Here is a 22,149-nt window from a genome sequence, read left to right as displayed (position 1 = left end):
TTAACTTCTGCATATTGAACAATTGAAGAAATATTCCACTGATAATGTTTTAAGGCTGTTAAATTTGTATTGCATGACTCCTCCCCTTCTCAAATACTGATTATTTAGATAACATTATTACTAATTTCCCACAAGGTATGCACAGACTCCATCTTTAAGACAAATCTAATGAACTGTGTTCCAAAGAAGGTGGAGTCTGACAGATATAAATAATATGAACTATCAATTTATAGTCATGGTTGCAAAAACTAATATGAATTGTTTGCAGATTAGGGTAGCTAATTGCTCAGAAATGGTCATTGATATTACATTTATGGAAAGGCCTAATGAACAAAATTATGTTACAGAACCAAAAGTTAGTTGATTCTACCTGAAATGCAATTCCTTATGTTAAGTGCTAATACTGATCAGGATACAAAACCTGCATTTGGAAGCTTACTAAGGAAAAGCATTATTTGATGCAAGTGAAAATTACTATTTTTCTTTATTGATTTTGTAATCCTACATGTATAATACATGGGAGAGGTCTTTTAGTCTCCTTAGCATACATGCCACGTTGGGAATGATTTATTAATCTTTGATCTGAGCTGCACATTATATTTGCAAGTACTGACAACAATTAACAGTTCTGCGCTCCTAAGCTCAGTGTTGAAAAGCCAGAAATACTACAAAAGCTACAATTGAGTAAATTTGGTTTAGGTTAAGATAAGTTCAGGTATTTTTATCCCTTACTTGCAGCATGGATCCTATGTTATCTGTTATAACCAAAAGAACATCATGTGAAGTCAGCACAAGTGATCAGAGTTTTGAATAAATCTTTCCTGAACAACTTGAAGGTGGAGCTCTTTCTGATCATAAAGGTGACAGTGATTCAGACATTGAGGGTCCCCATGATGATGAATCCATGTCTTCTGGCTTTCCAAATGGAGAAGGACTACAGAACTGCTGTTTTCTTTATTGACTGTGGTGGAACCTAGTGGAGTACTGTGCCACAATGCAGCAGAATTTGAGTATAGAAAATCGTAAAAATTCCACATGATCCTGGACAGGTTGTGTGACTATTACGCTAAGAATTCATGGGACTGCTTCATCAAAAAAAAAAAAAAAAAAAAAAAAAAAAAAAAAAAAAAAATCTTAGAAGAAGTTATGCATTTTACTACTGCAGAAGGTAGACACATTAGTACTATCAAGAAAAAAAATGGCAGAATATTGTGTCTGCCTAGGTGAATACATCTTTTGTCCATTGATCAAACAAGGGAAACTGATGTTGCTTCTGCTACAGTGAAGACACTACCAAAGGCATTAAGAGAAGCCTCTACAAATATGTTAACGGATAATGCTTTCACAAGAGTCCTTTTATTTGAAGAAATATTGTGGGAAATGGTTACAGTAGGTGGAACTTTGAGGGGGGGATTCTACCAAAAATGAAGGTTTTCAAGTCCAGATAAGTTTTATCATCACTTTTTTTGAAGACAGTGTAACATTTTTAAGTTATATGCACAAAAAAGTGTTGTCCTGTTAAGTTCTCTGCACTACAGTGTCACAGTAGATGAAAGACATAAAAAGAAGCTGGAGATGGTTTTATTCAATAATAAAACTGAATAAGGAGTTTATTATCTTGACCAGAAGGCACATGGATACAAATGAAAGTGATGGTCAAAAAGATACCCATTGGACACATGTACAAACATAATGAATACTCTGTTTGTTTTCACAGCAACATGACAACTACCAGGAAGGCAGAACCAATAAAAGGAAATTTTCAGTGACGGATTAGGACAAGAAATGATATATTCTCATATGGAGAAGAGAGTCAACAATCTACACCTCCAAAAAAATATTTTACAAGCCATGCCACATGTGACATGTGGAGCTGCTCCACAATAGTCAAAGGTTCTGGGAGCTGACAAAAAAAAAAGTTTCATGTGCTCACATTGATTAGACAGAAAAATAGTCAAATGAGGAAAAAAAGAAATTGCAAATACATACCATAATAATTTGCAAAATGTTTTTTTTTCTTTTCCTTTTTTTCCCCAATGACTTGGACTTCAGGTGTAAGCCAAGTTACATTTAAAGTTTGTTGTTTAATCTCAGAAGATACTTAACATAACTTACAATATTGTACTTCATTACTAAAGTGAAGGTCACATATTACAATAAATACTTTCCTGTACATTATGTGTTACCAAACACATTGTAATTTGATAATTTCATGTAACAGGAATCATTTGGGGCATGAATTCAAGAATGTTGTACAGAGGCCTGTTCAAGGAACTTGAGATATTTGCTACTGCTTTCCAGTGTATTTATTCCGTAATGAAATTTGTCATACTTAATATATCTCATTTTCAAGCTAACAGACAAGTTCATGGAATCAATAATAAAAATGAGAATAAGCTTCTTAAAGATTTTTGGAGACTTACTTTGATCCAGAAACTTGTCCATTATTCAAGAACACACATTTTCAATAACTTACTAGCAGGCATAAAAAGTTTAACTACTTATAAAGTTCAGTTTCAGAGCAGCCTAAAGAACTTATTGAATACCAACTTTTCCTACTCCACTAATGAATTTCTTAGTAGAATCAGTTGATGTTTATTATTGTTATTGCTGTTGTCTTCAGTGCAGAGATTGGTTTGATGCAGCTGTCCATGCTACTCTATCCAGTGCAAGCCTCTTCATCTCCGAATAACTACTGCAACCTACATCCTTCTGAATCTGCTTTACGTATTCATCTCTATGATTTTTACCCTACACACTTCCCTCCAGTACTAAATTGGTGATCCCTTGATGCCTGAGAATATATCCTACCAACCAAACCCTTCTTCTAGTTAAGTTATGCAACACATTCCTCTTCTCGCTAATTCTATTCAGTACCTCATTATTAGTTACATGATCTACTCATCTAATATTCAGCATTCTTCTGTAGCGCCACATTTCAAAAGCTTCAAAAGCTGTTAATCATCCATGTTTTACATCCATACATTGCAACACTACATACAAATACTTTCAGAAAAGACTGCATGACACTTAAATCTATATTTGATGTTAACAAATTTCTCTTCTTGAGAAATGCTTTCGTTGCCATCGTCGCCACTCTCCATTTTATATCTTCTCTACTTCAACCATTCTCATTTATTTTGCTGCCCAAGTAAAAAAACTACAACTCATCTACTACTTCAAGTTTCTCATTTCCTAGTCTAATTCCCTCAGCATCACCTGATTTAGTTTGACTAAATTCCATTATCCTTATTTTGCTTTTGTTGATGTTCATCTTATATCCACCTTTCAAGACACTGTCCATTACATTCAACTGTTCTTCCAAGTCCTTTGCTGTCTCTGACCGAATTGCTATGTCATCAGCAAACCTCAAGGCTTTTATTTCTTCTCCCTGGATTTTAATTCCTAATTCATTTTTTTTTGTTTCCTTTACTGCTTGTTCAATGTACAGATTGAATAATGTCAGGGATAGGCTACAACTATGTCTCACTCCCTTTCTAACCACTGCATCCCTTTGATGCCCCTTGACTCTTATAACTGCCATCTGTACAAGCTGTATATAGCCTTTTGCTCCCTGTATTTAACCCCTGCCGCCTTCAGAATTTGAAAGAGGGTATTCCAGTCAACATTGTCAAAAACTTTATCTAAGTCTTCAAATGCTGTAAATGTAAGTTTGCCTTTCCTTATCCTAGCTTCTAAGATAAGTCATAGGGTCAGTATTGCCTTACATGTTTCTACATTTCTATGGGAATCCAAACTGATCTTCCTTAAGGTCGGCTCCTACCAGTTCTTCCATTCGTCTGTAAAGAATTCATGTTAGTATTTTGTAACTGTGACTTATTAAACTGATAGTTTGCTAATTTTCACACCTGTCAGCACCTGATTTCTTTGGGATTGGAATTATATTCTTCTTGAAGTCCGATGGTATTTCGTTTGTCTCATACATCTTGTCCACCAGGTGGAAGAGTTTGGTCATGGCTGGCTTTCCCAAGGCTATCAGTAGTTGTGATGGAATGTTGTCTTCTCCTGGGGCCTTGTTTCTACTTAGGTCTTTCAGTTATTATTATTAATAATAATAAATACTTTGAGTATTACACAAAAACTCAATTCTGCATATCTTCAATGCAGTAATGTATTCCATTTAAATAAGTGAAACATCCTAACAGATTAAAACTGTATGCCACACTGGGAAGCTTTACTGGCTGAGTGATCCAAACGTGACTCACAAATTACCCTCACAACATCATTTCTGCAAGTACCACTTCTCTTGCCTTCCATAGTCCTCAGAAGTTCTCTGCAGTGTCCTTTCTTGCAGAAGTGTTAGTCTTGCAAGGTATTTGGGAGAACTTCTGTGAAGAATGGAAGGTAGAAGAAGTAGTACTACAGAAGTAAAGCTATGCTGATGGATTGTGAGTTGTAGTTGGGTTGCTCAGTCAGCAGAATACTTGGTTGCAAAAAGGCAAAATTATGAGGTTCGAGTTCTGGTCGAGCACACAGTTTTAATCTGCCGGGAAGTTTCAAACAAGTGATCTCTCTGCTGCGGAGTGAAAATTCATTCTGAAATAGAAATAAGTTTTGCAAACTGCTTTCTGTTTTTTGATGCATGGGTAAAGTAACCGAAGAGTTATGTTAGGCAGCTCAGTGCATACATATTTAAATGTCTGTCTTACAAGTGTTATTACTTCTTTCTGCACTTTAGAGTGAAAATTCATTCTGAAATATAGATAAGTGTTGCAAACTGCTTTCTGTTTCATGATGGATGGGTAAAGTAACCTGAGAGTCATCTTAGGCAGCTCAGTGTATATCTATTTAAATTCTGTGTTACAATTGTCATTACTTCTTAAATGAAAATATGTTTCATATTTTTTTTTACTTATTCCACATCCATGAGGATGATTCCACTTATAATTTATGGAAGGGACATTAATGTGTGTCTTCTTTCGGTTAGGATCTCCTCACTATGGATCTATGAAAAAAAAAAAAAAGATATATCTAATCTAAGCAGAAAAAGCAAAGACTAGTGGAAGTCAATTTAAGTTTTGGAGAAATGTTGGAATACCTCAAAGCAATACTGACTTTATGACTTATGTTAGAAGGTTGGCTAAAAAAAGGCAAACATACATTTAAGGCATTGGTAAATTAAGAGAATGCTTTTGACAATGTTGGATGGAATACACTCTGAAATTATGAACATAGCAAGTATAAAATATAGTCAGTGAAAGATTATCTGCAACTTGTACAGTAACCAGACTGCAGTTAATAAGAGTTGAAGGTCATGGAAGGGTGGCAATGAGTGAGAGTGGTACAAGTCTGTGCCTATTTTTAGGTTTGCTGATGATGCAATCAAAGGACTTGAAAGATCACTTAAATGGAAAGAATGTGTCTTGGAAATTGGTTATAAAATGGCTAACAGCAAAAGTAAATCTAGAGTAATGCAAGTTAGTTAAATTAAATTCAACAATGCTGAGGAAATTAGATTAGGAAACGAGACACTGCAAATAAATTAGTTTTGTTATTTGGTAGCAAAATAAATGACTATGTCTGAAGTAGCAATTATACAAAATGCAGGTTGCCGGTACCATAAAAAGCATTTCTGAAAAGAGTGTAGCACTGTTTCGAAGTGAAATGTGGGTGACAAAGAGTTCAGACAAGAAGAAAATAGAAGCTTTTTAATTCTCGCGATACCAAGGGGAGGATATTTTATGCCCGCCTTTTGAAAATATTGTCATCTAGTCATCTACTTCATATTTTAAAATTTTGAAATAAATATTTGAAATAAATATTTATTCTTTTAATGAATTCTTCGACCAGCTTTCAAAACTTTTTTAAATTTTTCAGTTAAAAAATTGAAGTCTTAGTAGCAGATGTCACTGTCCACAGTGGAAGTTGTATTAAATATTTTCAGGTTCAGGGCCTTACTGATTCATCAATATCTCTCTAAAAAGAATGTTGTCAGCATAAAGTACCATCCCATTATTAAAATAGCACCCCATTGGTAGCCCATATTATTGAAAGTGCATTGATATTGACAAGTGTGTGTTTCCATTTCTATACCCTACTTATTCATCAGTATTGCTTTTAAAAAGTGTGTTGATAACAAGTCAGTGAAAATTAACAAATTTTTTAATTTTTTTCGTGTGGTGACAAAGTACCCCCCCACCCCCACCCACCCACCTACCACCCACCCTCCCATTGGTAATGTGCATTATGAAAAATACGTCGGTATTGCTACAGATTAAATGTGATGCTACAGAAAAATCTGAAGATTAGATTGATAGACTGGATAATTAATGAAAATGTAGTGGATCAATCTGGGGACAAAAGAAATTGATCACACAACTTGACTAAATAGGATAAGTTATTGAGAGAAATGTGGGAGGCAAAAATTGTAGGAGGAGATCAAAGCTTGACTACAGTAAGCAGGTTCAAATGGATGTAGGTTGTAATAGTTACGTAAAAATAAACATGCTCGCACAGGATAGACTAACATGGAAAGTTGTATCAAACCAGTCTTTGGACTGAAGATGATGATATCATCATTATAGTTGTCATCATCATCATTATCATAATCATCATCATCAGTAACAGGACAACAACAACAACAAAGTCAGTGAAAATTAACAAATTTTTTAATTTTTTTCGTGTGGTGACAAAGTACCCCCCACCCCCACCCACCCACCCACCACCCACCCTCCCATTGGTAATGTGCATTATGAAAAATACGTTGGTATTGCTACAGATTAAATGTGATGCTACAGAAAAATCTGAAGATTAGATTGATAGACTGGATAATTAATGAAAATGTAGTGGATCAATCTGGGGACAAAAGAAATTGATCACACAACTTGACTAAATAGGATAAGTTATTGAGAGAAATGTGGGAGGCAAAAATTGTAGGAGGAGATCAAAGCTTGACTACAGTAAGCAGGTTCAAATGGATGTAGGTTGTAATAGTTACGTAAAAATGAACATGCTCGCACAGGATAGACTAACATGGAAAGTTATATCAAACCAGTCTTTGGACTGAAGATGATGATATCATCATTATAGTTGTCATCATGATCATCATCAGCATCATCATCATCAGTAACAGGACAACAACAACAACCACCATTTTGAGAACAGAGAGGATATCTACCACTGCAGCACCAAAAGCAAAGTAAATCTAGACATTTGAAATACATACTATCAAAGACAGGTCACTTGCCCAAAATAATCACCCTAAAATGTTTTAGGAAACTCCCATATGCTGTTTCATCCACATCCTTTAGCAACTTTAAGATAAAGGTTTACAGCTGGTTAATGGAACATTCTTTCTACAAGATGGTGTAATTACATGATATCAGCAATATTGACATTAGTTTTTAACAGTATTTGTGTGAAGGTAATCATGTTTTTTGTTAGAATCTACTGAAAGAAAGCTTCTTTAATGATGAAGCCTATCCTAGTATGTGGCCAGTGACAAATAAATAGTATTTTCTGGGGAGATGAGGCATTTTGGAACATCCATGGCAGTTTTCTGTCCATAATTATAGAGAGGGGCATTTTAAATTTCCTGAATACTGGGGCATGCGGAAATCTGTAGCAGTAAATCAACTGGTTCTGCAGCTAAGGGAATGTGCAATCTTCATGATGTGACTCACAGTGCAATCTCCCTGCATACCATAGCAGTGCTGCTGTAATTTGTCAGTGTCAAAATTAGCTTTCTGAAGCAGTGTATAATAACGCAGACTGATGAAACCAACATTATTGGTATGATGTACAATATTCCTATAACTGAGATTAAATTAGACTTTCCCTAATCTGATTTAAAATAGGGCAGTTTCAACAGATCCTGCCATGTGGACCTGCCCTATAATTTAGAATTTGTAGAGTGGAGGAATCAGTTCACTTTTTTGAAAATAATAGTGATAATAATAATAATAATAAAATTAGTACAGTTTGAGTGGTTGTCTCTGTTCACCAAGACATTTGCTTTCAGTCTGTTCTGATTTTATACTATATTTTTTTTCATATTTCCAATGTTGTTGTTGTTGTTGTTGTTGTTGTTGTTGTCGTCTTCAGTCCAGAAACTGGTTTGATACAGCTCTCCATGCTACTCTATCCTGTGCAAGCTTCTACATCTCCCAGTACCTACTGCAACCTACATTCTTCTGAATCTGCTTAGTGTATTCATCTCTTGGTCTCCTTCTACGATTTTTACCCCCCAGGCTGCTCTCCAATACTAAATTGGTAATCCCTTGATGCCTCAGAACATGTCCTACCAACCGATCCCTTCTTCTAGTCAAATTGTGCCACAAATTTCTCTTCTCCCCAATTCTATTCAGTATCTTCTCATTAGTTACGTGATCTACCCATTTAATCTCCAGCATTCTTCTGTAGCACCACATTTCAAAAGCTTCTATTCTCTTCTTGTCTAAACTATTTATCATTCATGTTTCACATCCATACATGGCCTTCTCCATACAAATACTTTTAGAAAAGATTTCCGGCATTTAAATCTATACTCGATGTTAACAAATTTCTCTTCTTCAGAAACGATTTCCTTGCCATAGCTAGTCTGCATTTTATATCCTCTCTACTTTGACCATAATCAGTTATTTTGCTCCCCAAATAGCAACACTTAACTATTGCTGATCTCCTAATCTAGTTCCCTCAGCATCACCTGATTTAGTTCAACTGCATTCCATTATCCTTGTTTTGCTTTTGTTGATGTTGATGTTCATCTTATATCCTCCTTTAAAGACACTGTCCATTCCGTTCAGCTGCTCTTCCAGGTCCTTTGCTGTCTCTGACAGAATTACAATGTCGTTGGCATACCACAAAATTTTCATTTCTTCTCCCTGGATTTTAATTCCTACTCCAAATTTTTCTTTTGCTTCCTTTACTGCTTGCTGAATATGCAGATTGAATCACATTGGGGATCTACTACACCCCTGTCTCACTCCCTTCCCAACCACTGCTTGCCTTTCATGCCCCTCAACTCTTATAACTGCCATCTGTACAAATTGTAAATAGCTTTTTGCTCCCTGTACTTTATCCCTGCCACCTTCAGAATTTGAAAGAGAGTATTCCAGTCAGCATTGTCAAAAGCTTTCTTTAAGTCTACAAATGCTAGAAATGTAAGTTTGCCTTTCCTTAATCTATCTTCTAAGATAAGTCGTAGGGTCAGTATTGCCTCACGTGTTCCAACATTTCTACGGAATACAGACTGATCTTCCCCGAGATCGGCTTCCACCAGTTTTTCCATTCATCTGTAAAGAATTTGTGTTAGTACTGTCCAGCTGTGACTTATTAAACTGATAGTTTTGTAATTTTCACACCTGTCAATACCTACTTTCTTTGGGATTGGAATTATATTCTTCTTGAAGTCTGATGGTATTTCTCCTATCTCATACATCTTGCTCACTAGATCGTAGTGGTTTGTCAGGACTGGCTCTCCAAGGCTATCAGTAGTTCTAATGGAATGTTGTCTACTCCTGAGGCCTTGTTTTGACTTAAGTCTTTCAGTGCTCTGTCAAGCTCTTCACACAGTAACATATCTCCCATTTCACCTTCATCTACATCCTCTTCCATTTCCATAATATTGTCCTCAAGTACAGCACCTTTATATAGACCCTCTGTATACTCCTTCCACCTCTCTGCTTTCCCTTCTTTGCTTAGAATTGTTTTTCCATCTGAGCTCTTGGTATTCATACAAGTGGTTCTCTTTTCTCCCAAGGTCTCTTTAATGTTCCTGTAGGCAGTATCTATATTAGCCCTAGTGATATATGGCTCTACACCTTACATTTGTCCTCTAGCCATCCCTGCTTAGCCATTTTGCACTTCCTGTCGATCTCATTTTTGAAACATTTGTATATCTTTTTGCCGGCTTCTTTTACTGCATTTTTATATTTTCTCCTTTCATCAATTAAATTCAATATTTCTTCTTTTACCAGTACCCAAGGATTTCTACTAGCCCTCATCTATTTACCTACTTGATCCTCTGCTGCCTTATTATTTCATCTCTCAAAGCTACCCCTTCTGCTACTATATTTCTTCCCCTGTTCTTGTCAATCATTATCTGGTGCTCTCTCTGAAACTCTCTACAACCTCTGGTTCTTTCAGTTTATCCAGGTTCCATCTCCTGAAATTACTACCTTTTTGCAGTTTCTACAGTTCATAACCAATAGATTGAGGTCAGAGTCAACATCTGGCTCTGGAAATGTCTTACAATTTAAAACCTGGTTCCTAAATCTCTGTCTCACCATTATATAATCTATCTGAAACCTTCCTGTGTCTCCAGGCCTTTTCCATGTATACAATTTTCTTTCATGATTTTTGAACCAAGTGTTAGCTATGATTAAGTTGTGCTCTTGTAAAATTCTACCAGGCAGCTCCCTCTTTCATTCCTTACCACCATTCCATATTCACCTACTACTTTTCTTTCTCTTCCTTTTCCTACTATTGAATTCCATTTCTCCATGACTATTAAATTTTCGTCTCCCTTCACTATCTGAATAATTTCTTTTATCTCATCATACATTTCATCAATCTCTTCATCGTCTGCAGGGCTAGTTGGCATATAAAATTGTACTACTGTGGTAGGCCTGGGCTTCATGTCTATCTTGGCTACAATAATGCATTCACTATGCTGTTCGTAGTAGCTTACCCATACTCCTATTTTTTTATTCGTTATTAAACCTATTCCTGCATTACCCCTATTTGATTTTGTATTTATAACCCTGTATTCACCTGACCAGAAGTCTTGTTCCTCCTGCCACCAAACTTCACTAATTCCCACTATATCTAATTTTAACCTATCCATTTCCCATTTTAAATTTTCCAACCTACCTGCCTGATTAAGGGATCTGACATTCCATGCTCCTATCTGTAGAGTGCCAGTTTTCCTCCTGAGTAGTCCCCGCCTGGAGATCCGAATGGGGGAGTATTTTACCTCCAGAATATTTTACCCAAGAGGACGCCATCATCATTTAACCACCCAGTAAAGCTGCATGCCCTCGGGAAAAATTACGGCTGTAGTTTCCCCTTGCTTTCGCCTGTTTGCAGTACCAGCACACCAAGCCTGTTTTGGTTAATGTTACATGGCCAGATCAGTCAATCATCCAGACTGTTGCACCTGCAACTACTGAAAAGGCTGCTGCCCTCTTCAGGAACCACATGTTTGTCTGGCCTCTCAACAGATACCCCTCCTTTGTGGTTGCACCTACAGTACAGCTATCTGTATCACTGAGGCATGCAATCTTCGCCACCAATGGCAAGGTCCACGGTTCATGGGGAGGCTACATCTAAAAAATCTCCAGTACAAGCAGATATTTCACTGTACTCATTATGATATATACTCAAGAATTACTTCTAGAGATATCATGCTGTTTATCAAAGTGCACTTTCTTGGTAGAAATTTTGTACCATAAAGTAAATATTTTGGTACATGCTGGCCATATTTCGGAAAGAAAGATGTGGTTTACCAAATGAGTAATCAACTACAGATTGCAACATAGCAGTTGATGTACATAATTTTCTTCTCATCCCTGGTGCTTGAGGAAAAATATACAACATAGCTATAATGAGACATAGATGATAGTACATGCTTATTATTAAATCATCCTGTGTTAGCCACATTAAGTGTGTACTACATGAAAATGAATTTAGATGTTTTGATGCATTGTTATTTCATGATCACAACTCTTAATATAACATGCACCACAATCTTAATGTTTGTCTTTTTTCAGTGCACTACCAACAACTTCTACCGATTGATAGAAGCTTTGAGTTTTATTTATCAAAGCTTGGAAGTCATTGCAGTTGTTACAGAAGCCTATGTTCAAAGTTCTTTAATAAGGGAACTAATAATTGACATAACTGTACAGCTCAGTGATGTAAAGGAAATTATGAACATTTTGAACCCTTCAGCAGCCAAGTAAGCTTAGTTCATCTGTATTATTGAATCTCAACTTCTGAGCATAGGTGGTTCAAATGCTGTGCATGTCACAGAACTTTTCATATTATGTACAAATTCCTATTGCTGTTTAAGGATTTTTTTGTTCAGACCAATATTCTGTCTTTTTTTTTAATTGGCACTTGCTTTCATTAAAATCATATATTAAATTGTTTTCACTCTCCCTGACTGGTACTCGTGCTCCTGTTGTCAGTAATGTGCCTATATAAGTAAATTTTGCCTATTGTATATGCCTCCCGCATTCGTTTATCGACCAGAGTTATCTATAAATGTTGAATCGTCATCCTTGATCACGTCTCTTGGCCCTCGCTCTGTGTCATTTTCACATGTTCCCGCATAACGAGGAGAAAACACTTGTTTTCGTGGTATGTTTCTTGGCTTTTTACTGGAAACAGTAATTCAGCAACTTACATAGATATCTTCATCAAGATGTTCAGTCAAAAATTTTAAGTATGCTCACTGGCTGGACACTAACCAGACTATGACATATTGTTGCTGTCACAGTTCTGTTTACGGCACAGTTGCCTCTTGGCAGCTGCTGAATTCTTTGATGTTTATGTGTTCTCCAGAATCTGTGCTATTATTCTGCGAAATGCATATACCCTATGTATTTTATGGTCCTTATGGATGAAGTTTTTGCTGATATCTTAATAAATTTAGTCTCAAGTCAGGAGTCGTGCTTAAACTGAAACCCCTTGTTTTTGTGTAGTAAGTTCCCTGACGTAGATGTATTGTCCCAGAAACTTGGAGTCTGCACTATGATATCAGTCTTTCTGATGATCCTCATTGCTGGAGGCTTTGTATTCCTATTCTGCATGAAAGCAATGAGACTTTGGTGGAAATAAATTAAAGTTTTACTTCTTGTCTTGTTGTCGTAACTTTTTTTCTAGTCAGGAAACATCTGGTCAGATACTGTGATCTGTTAGTACTAAGACTTTAGGACTTAAGACATCTGTTGTATTTGTATTTAATAAATAAATCTTTTTCATAACCAGGACATAGCAACATTTTTCACAGAACTAATAAGTAACTTAGTGCAGGGATATAGAGATGCTATAGTAACTAAACAACTGTAACAACCAGAATGTCGGGAAGAGGTGTAATATTCTGTAAAAATCTTTATTTGTTCACAATTTCTTAAACATAATTACAAAATGTTAATATCACATATGAAGGCTGTACCAATTATGCTGTTGCTTTATTAATTGAAAAACTTTTGCCATCTATGGACATTACAACATGTTGTAACTCCTGTAATAATTTTAGCCTAGACAGGGCTAAGTGACAGCTGAAGTACGTGGATGTTTGAGATTTACATGTCACTGTTCCTTTCACATCTCTTCAGTGTTTCTTGTTGTTCTACACATTGCATCCATTTTTCAGCAGCCTCATTTATCTTTAACATTATGAAGTAAAAATTTTGTCTTTCTTGGTGAGAATAAAAAGATGTGGATGTGTGTTTCGACAAGAGTCTACAGATATTTCTGGAGATTGGTGCAACATAAGGCACAATATTAACATCACCTAGTGCTAGAACATACAGATGTGACTATCTACTACAAACCACCAGAATCTCATACGGAGCTATAATAGTCTGTAAGCATCTTTGTTTGTTCACAAAACAAGTTAATTGTGAAATTCTTGAACATTATTGTAAAATATTAATACTGCAGCTGCACGCTGCTCCACTCATTTCCATGCTTTATTAATGGAAAAAGATTTTCCAACTGGTAACTTTACATATTGTAATTAATGTGATAGTTTTAGTCCAGACAGTGCTAAGTGACAGATGATTTGTGCATACTTTAACTAACACAATGAATAAAAGTAGCTGGTTCTTTATTTCAAGTTCCACAATAAACTTTATGTTATGATACAAAATGTTTAGGTGTTCTAAGGAATCACAAATATTTTCCATTCCATAAGAACATACCCAAAACACTTTGTTTACATATCAGTAGAACAAGTTGGTTTAAGCAAATTGAATTCAAATGTCTTTGCCTTAAAATGTTTTGTATATAAGTTAGGCATAACAAGTTAATATGGGCTACCAACACCTCCCTCTCAGTTTATCTTGGTATTTTCTGTCAAACAGGTAATTAGTTCAAATAATTATGGAAGTGGAATAGACTGGTGGCTGCTTACTATAAAGAAGGCAGGTCAAGTGTCGGCCATAGCCTTTATCAGTAAAAGCGCGCACACACACACACACACACACACACACACACACACACACACACACACGCACGCACACACACACACACACACACACACACACACACACAGAAAATTGCAAGCACACAGGACCTCCAACTCTAGCAGCTCGGGCCAGAATGCAACTATCATTTGGGATCCAAGCAGCAGCAAGGGGCAGGGAAGGGGGAGGGGTAGTAGTAAACAGGTGGGGAGAGAGATTAACACTGCCTGGTGGAGTGTGCAGGCAGTAGACTGCCAACAGGTGGAGCATCAGGAGACTGTGGGGCAGGGGTGAGGAGAAGAGGAGCAAAAAAGGTGAGGAGTGACCAAAGACAGGCAGAGTCATTCGCAGAGGGCTGCAGACAAACAGGGTAGGAGAAGTTAATGGGGAGAAGATGATAGGACAGAGGGGATGGAATTGTTAGGTGGAGGGTATGGGGACAATGTGTTATCGTAGGTTAACGCCAGGATAATTATGGGAGTGGAGAATGTGTTGTAAGGATAACTCCCATCTGTGCAGTTCAGAAAAGCTGGTGGTGAAGGGAAGGTTCCAGATGGCTTGGGTAGTGAGGCAGTCATTGAAATCAAGTGTGTCGTGTTTATATACATGTTGTGCCACAGAGTGGTCTAGTTCACTCTTAGCAACAGTTTGATGGTTGCCATTCATCTGCTGGACAATTGGTTAGTTGTCATACCAATACAAAAAACTGTGCAATGATTGCAGCAGAGCTGTTAAATGGCATGGTTGGTTTCACAGGTGGTCCAGCCCCTGATAGGGTAGGGTAAACCCTTGGCAGGGCTGGAATAGGAAGTGCTGGGTGGGTGGATTGGGCAGATTTTGCACCTGGGTCTTCCACAGGGATATGATTCTTGTGGCAAGGGGCTAGGATTGGGAGTGGCATAGCAATGGACTAGGATATTGTAGAGATTGGGTGACAGAACACCACTTTAGGAGAGGTGGGATGCCCCTCAGTTCGGGGTACGATGACAGATAATCAAAGCCGTACTGAAGGATGTGGTTCAGTTGTTCAAGTTCTGGGTGATACTGGGTGGTGAAGGGGACACTCCTTTGTGTCTGGTTCTTGGGGCTGGTGGGAGGTTTGGGGGTGTGAGGGGAAATAGCACGGGAGATCTGTTTGCGGACTATGTGTGGGTGATAGTGCCTGTTTCTGAAGACCTGGGTGAGACCCTCAACATACTGAGCAAGAGAGTTTTTGTCACTGCAGATACGCCATCCCCGTGTTGCCAGGATATATGGGACACACACTGGTTTAGGTTCACTGATGATATCTTCATGATCTGAACTCTGGGCCAAGATACCCTATATTCATTCCTTCACAACCTCAACACCTTCTCTCCCATTTGCTTCACATGGTCCCCCTAGACCCTGTGTGCCACCTTCCTAGATGTTGACCTCACCCTCTCTGATGGCTCCATCTGCACCTCAATCCACATTAGACCCCCCAACCACCAATGTACGTGTATTTTGACAGATGTTGTCCCTTTCGCACCAAAAAAAAACCCTCCAATATAGCCTGGCCTCCCAGGGATGGCATATCCGTAGTGACAAAAACTCTCTTGCTCCATATGCTGAGGGTCTCACCAAGGCCTTCACAGACAGGCACTATCCCCCAAACCTAGTCCGCAAACAGATCTCCCACACCATTTCCCCTCACACCCCCAGTCCTCCCACCACCTTCGAGAACCAGCCACAAAGGACTGTCCCCTTCATCACCCAGTACCAGTCTGGACTGGAACAGCTAAACCACATTCTTTGCCAGGGCTTTGATTACCTATTATCATGCTCTGAAATGAGGGACATCCTACCTGAGATACTTCCCAACATCCACAGCATCCTACTCCATCCCCATGCCACTCCCAATCCCAACCCCCTGCCACAAGGACCATATCCCTGTGGAAGACCCAGGTGCAAACCTCTACCCAATCCACCCACCCAGCACTTCCTATTCCAGTCCTGTTATGGGTTCAGTATGTCATGTAAGAAAAGTGTGAGTTGGGTTTCACACGATCAATGTTTTCAAAATCTATGCTGGTTGGCATTGAGGAGGTTATTCTGTTCAAGGAACCTCATTATGCTTGATCTTAGAATATGTTCTAAGATTTTACAACAAATTGATGCCAGGGATATTGGATGAATGCTTTGTGGATCACTCCTACTACTCTTCTTGTAGACAGGTGTGACATGTGCCTTTTTCCAAGAACTGGGCATAGTTTTCTGTTGAAGGGATCTATGATAAATTATAGTGAAAAAAGGGACTAACTCAGCAGCAAATTTGGTATAGAATCTGATAGGAATTCCATCGGGGCCTGGAGCTTTATTCAGTTTTAAAGATTTCAGCTGTTTCTCAACACCACTGACACTAATACTTACTTCATTCATCTTCTCAGTGGTACGAGAATTAAGTTAGGGCAGTTGTCGTGGGTTTTCCTTTGTAAAGGAACATTTGAAAACAGAGTTAAGCATCTCAGCTTTCATTTTGCTACCCTCAATTTCAGTACCTGTCACATTCGCTAGGGACTAGACACTAACTTTGATGCCACTAAGAACCTTTACATACGATCAGAATTTCTTTTGATTTTGTGAAATGTCATTTGACAATATTTTGCTATGGTAGTCATTAAAGGTATCATGATTTGCTTGACAGCCAAACATGTTTCATTCAGCATCACTCTATCTACAGCCCTACGGTTTATTTTACACTATTATGCACTAATCTCTGATTCTTTAGAAGTTTCTTTACAGTGACTGTTTACCATGGATTTTCCCTCCAATTATGAACTGTTCTACTGACTACATATCTATCCAGAGCATGATCATCTATTCTTTTAAACTAGAGCCAGAGTTCCTCTACATGCTCCTGACCTGTACTGAAATTTTCAAGTTCCTCATTGGGATATGACATTACTGCTTTTTTATGTAGTTTATTTAACATGTATGTCTTTCTGCTTGTTTTAGTTGTCCTTTTTACTTTGGTAATCATTATTGCCACAGCCGGGACATGGTTATATCATAAACAGTATCTGGCTTCATAAAAAAAAGAAGAAGAAAAAAAGGGGGGGGGGGGGGGAGAGAAGGAGAGAGAGAGAGAGAGAGAGAGAGAGAGAGAAAAAACTTCACAATCCAGAATAGATTTCCTTTTCATAGAAAAGACATAAATTAAAGAGTTGTAATCTCTTCATTTTCTTGTCAAAAAATTCATAGCTATGGAGTCGCAGATGACTACCATTAGTAATTAATACAGTAAAGGATTTCATTGTTCTCTGTGGGTGTTACTGTTACTTCCACATCAGGGTTGCAATTAAATATCAACATTTTCATTAAAGAACATTCAACTTCACTATATTTCCTTCCACAAAGCCTTCTTATATCGCAGTATACTGAATTTTAGATACATAATTATCAACTATTTTCTGCTTGTATGCTATTACAAAAAAAATTCCCTTTCAACAGTTACTTGTAAACTTCTTTCATTCACGGTCAGGTAAGAACTGACTCATTTCATTACGTTACTTACATAACAGAATTAAAATTATTAGCCATTTCATAATAAAATAGAATGAGTCTCTTGACAATATAGATCCCATCTTCTCACAGTTGCTGTCTGGCAGGGTAGTACACTGCAGTGACTGGCCCTGCTAAGCTCTGAGTCAACTGTGAAAATGGATACATACTACATTGTCATGAACATCTAAACTCCACAGTAACAGAAACAAATTTGAATGACTATATTGAAAAATGTACGGTAAATATCAGTATAAAGTAAAAAGATAAAGATGTCAACACCTAAACGTTGGTTTAAATATCACAGTGCTTTATTAGGCATGAATCTACTATTGATGGTATGTACTTGTATTCCCTTGACCTTTGAACTGACTGACAGCTAATTATAGGGACCCCTACAGTTTAGCGTGGCTTCTGAATCACAGTCCAACATGGCATTTTTCACATTACCAAAAACAACCAGTGGTGAAAGAAATGATGAGAGGCAGATAAAGTCTCTAGGAGTAACCTGGGTTGAACCCACCCCCAGAGCTTTGGATCTATATTCAGGCACATAACTACTAAACCACATTAAAGTATAGAGTTACAGATGTTTGCCTAACACTACTCAACCAGAAAATACATCACCGTTAGCATCACTATCTCTAACCCTATATCTTGTGGACATGGGCATTCAAAACCCCATATCTGATGTAAGGAATATAACATTGCCTTTCTCAGTCTTTTTTTAACATGGTTTTGTTTTTGTGAGTATATATCATTACTCCATTAAACAAAAATCTTCTTGAATGAAACAAGTTTACTATTACCACTAACTGTTTATTTATATCCATGGCATATTTCGAAGGTGGATTTATACGTGTTAGTGTGACATATTTGTGTGTTCTGTTACAATTGTGGGAGATGTTGTGGCACTGTCTCCATTGGTCACAGGTTCCTTTCTCTTTTGTAACACATCATACCTGACAGAGAAAGGAACCTGCAACCACTGGAGAAAGCACCACAAGTTATCGTTACATCTTAACACAACACATCCACATGTCATATTAACACACGTAAATCCACCTGATGATGAAGGTTTAAACCTCCAAAATGCATTGAGGATATAAATAAACTGTGACTGGTAATAGGAATCTTGTTGTTTCATCCAGTATCAATAACAGTCATGGAAAAGACTAACCTAAAATGTTCGCATTTAAAGTTAAATAAATAAATAAATAAATCTTCTTCATGTTTTCTGGCTGTGACAGGACTTGATGATCAGCAATGGCTTAATAAATTCAGCTGTGGATCTTACACCCTGATTAAACACAATTGAAACCATATTTGAAACACTCCTAAGTTATGCTGTTCTCAGAAGCATGAGTCCATACCCTGGTATTGGTCTTGTCAGATCTTATTTTAAGTTGTACCAGTGTTTACAACATCAAGCATCATATTGTCACTACTGAAACCAGCAGTATTATACATCATGGAAACATTCAAGCCGCCCCATGTACATTAGATGTCACTTTTTCATGTCCATTCATAATTTGCTGCTGATGTACATGAGTGAGTCAAAACACAACATGGTCACAAACATAATCCATGCACATAAAAATGTCTACACTTCAGAAGGCTTACAGAAAAAGCTGTTACATTAAGTAGCATTCTGTTCCGTATTTAAACTCACTGAAAATCATTTGAATGATAATATGGTGAAGGTTCTTTGGAAAAGGCTATATTTCATGTCAACTCCAAGTATGATACCAGTAGCAGAATACATCAGCTCCGTGGAGAAAGTTGCAGTATCACTATCAGTGAGAGTGATGAGAGTTATGCTGTAAAGTATGTTGAACACTAACCAAAGTGAAAATACCCAAGTTCAACATTTCCAGTGAAAAGCAAGCAGCAAGAAAAGAAAACAGTAATTTTACATTGCAACAATGGCAATTCTACTGTTCTTATGACACACATTGATGACAACAATACGTTTTTGATTTGCTGGATGAGATTTCCTTCAGGCAGATAAATGTTGTTACTTTCAAAATGATGTTGATTGTACTCACTGCAGCCAACTTCCTATGTAGGGACATAAGATCACAAATTCCTGTGCCACCTTTACTGTATAGGCTTTTGAGAGTAATCAAGGGAGGCATTCACCTATGACCAGTAGCTAGTAAGACTAACACACTCCAATATCCTCTGTCAAAATATCTGAGGTAAACTGTCAGTGAATAAGTGAATAATGGCAAACACTCCACAGAATTTGTACACAGTCTCAGTTAACTTAAGAGTTTATAAAAACATGTATTTAATTGTGTTTAAGCAAGACTTAAGATCCAGAGGTGAATTTATTCAGCTATTGCTGATCATCATCAACAAAACACACACACACTCTCTCTCTCTCTCTCTCTCTCTCTCTCTCTCTCTCTCTCTCTCTCTCTCTCACACACACACACAAACACACACACACACACACACACACACACACACACACACACTCTCTCTCTCTCTCTCTCTCTCTCTCTCTCTCTCTCTCTCTCTCTCTCTTACTCACTCACTCTGATGCTAACACAACTGACATGCACACATGACCATAGTCTATGGTACTTGAAGCCAGTCTACGAGCAGCAGCGCATGACGGGAGAGGCAACCCCCACCTGGTTGCCTTTCCCATCATGCGCTGCTGCTCGTAGTCTGGCTTCAGCTGCCAGAGACTGTAGTCGTGTGTGTGTTTTCTTTTTTCGACAAAGGCCTTATTGGCCAACAGCTCATTTTGTGACAGTATTCTTGTTGTGACTATCTACGACTCAGCATCTCTGCTATATGGTGAGTAGCAGCTTTCCTTTTTGTAATATTGCTACATTCCATCCTGGATTTTCCTTAGTTACCTGAAAGTGATGTTAAATAATGCAGGGGATTTACTTGATTGAAATAATACATTCTCAGTTGTGAAATTGACAGAACATCAAGTTTCTTTCTGCAAGTATTCCCTGTGGCTTCCCCTTGTCACACAGCAGCTAACACATCTGTATGAAATTTCTCCCCAGAGGTGCGAGAGGATAGCAGCATCTACCTCATTCAGTGCACCTCTGATGTGTTTTGCAAAGCTCATTAATAGTTACGTGAAGTGGAAGGATGTACACCTTGTCTTTTAACATATTCCCACAGACGAAAGACTAAGTGTCACATCAGAGATCTCAGTGGTCAGACTGTCTCCCACCTCATCCAATCCAAACAGCAACAGTACGAGATAGGTACACTGTAAACTCTTGGTGGAGGGCCCCCATATTGCTGTAAAATGAATGCACCCTGTCGTCTTGAATTTGTGGCATCAGGTAGTTCAGCAACGCCTAGATATGTAATTCCAAACTTGCCCTCATTGTGGACTTACTTGTACTCTGTGCATACATTCTTCTCATCGCTTCCACAATGAGGCCTGCTACCTTTGGGTGACTTTGACCATTCTCGTTATGTGCCACACAACCTGTTTCCACAAACCGATCATACCATGCTTTTATAGTCTTTGCCTGAGGCAGGGCTTTATGATATTCCATTCTGAAGTGTCTTCTTACAACAATTGCTGATTGCATTGTGTGGTATCGCAAGCGACCGCTGTATGTCTCCATTGTTATTGTAGTCATGCAAAATTTCTGCATAATTAGGATGGAGTGACATCTGGAGGCATAGGATTCAAACTTGAGAACATAGCACGAGGTTTCAAGAGCTCTGAGAGAATACTCAGTCAGAAGAGCTCTGAGAGAGTACTCAGTCAGTGGTTTTGAAATTATTTACTGTTACTTTTACACAACTCACTTTGAATAGCCCTGTATTTGGATCAGCCATTAATAAAGGCTTTTGCCCTCAAAGTGTGGTGCATGTATTGTAAATTCTGAGGGCAGTAGGCGAAAGGTCATCAAAAGACAATTTGGAATAACTACCCACTTAATTTTGTATATTTATAAATTAACAAGTTTTTTCGTGTAAATCAGTTTTGGGAAAAGTTTCATACATATTTTGTAATTAACAATGAAATCAATAGACTTATAATATAGTTTGTAGTTGGCAAATTACTACAAGAAACAGGGCTCACTTTGTACCTGTATAGTTCTAATGTTAATATTATGAAAAGGATGGATTGCTACTCACCATATGGAGGAGACGTTGAGTTGCAGACAGGCACAACAAAAAGAGTGTTATACATATGAGCTTTCAGTCAAAATGTCTTCTTCTATAGCAGGAAACACACACACATTCTCACAAGCATGACATACTGCCCAACACATGGTGCTTCACTTCAGTGGCTGCTTCACACCATACACCATGAGGATCCTTCCTACCAACAGCAGCTTTTCTGAATTGTGCACGTGGGAACTCTCTCCTACATTCCTGTAAGACCCCCTGGCCTCAGCCTTCGGTAGTCCCTGTCCTTCACCTGCCTGTCCCCTTCCTTGCTCCAACTCCAGCCCTACACAACTTTCTATTCCAC

General features: G+C 37.8%; 1 protein-coding gene across 2 annotated transcripts in view; it reads left to right on the top strand.

Moving 5' to 3' along the window:
• Positions 1–22,149, top strand: part of LOC126475365 (DNA mismatch repair protein Msh3-like) — a 356,972-nt gene that overhangs the window by 174,674 nt on the left and 160,149 nt on the right. For both annotated transcript variants that reach the window (XM_050103183.1, XM_050103182.1), the window contains exon 11: positions 11,733–11,920. In XM_050103183.1, the coding sequence (XP_049959140.1) occupies positions 11,733–11,920 (188 nt within the window). The remainder of the gene's footprint in view (positions 1–11,732; positions 11,921–22,149) is intronic.

This window comes from Schistocerca serialis, chromosome 4 (genome assembly GCF_023864345.2).
Source record: "Schistocerca serialis cubense isolate TAMUIC-IGC-003099 chromosome 4, iqSchSeri2.2, whole genome shotgun sequence".
Taxonomy (NCBI): Eukaryota; Metazoa; Arthropoda; class Insecta; order Orthoptera; family Acrididae; genus Schistocerca; species Schistocerca serialis.
Note: the sequence above shows the minus strand (reverse complement) of the source record. Positions and strands in the feature narration are given on the sequence as shown.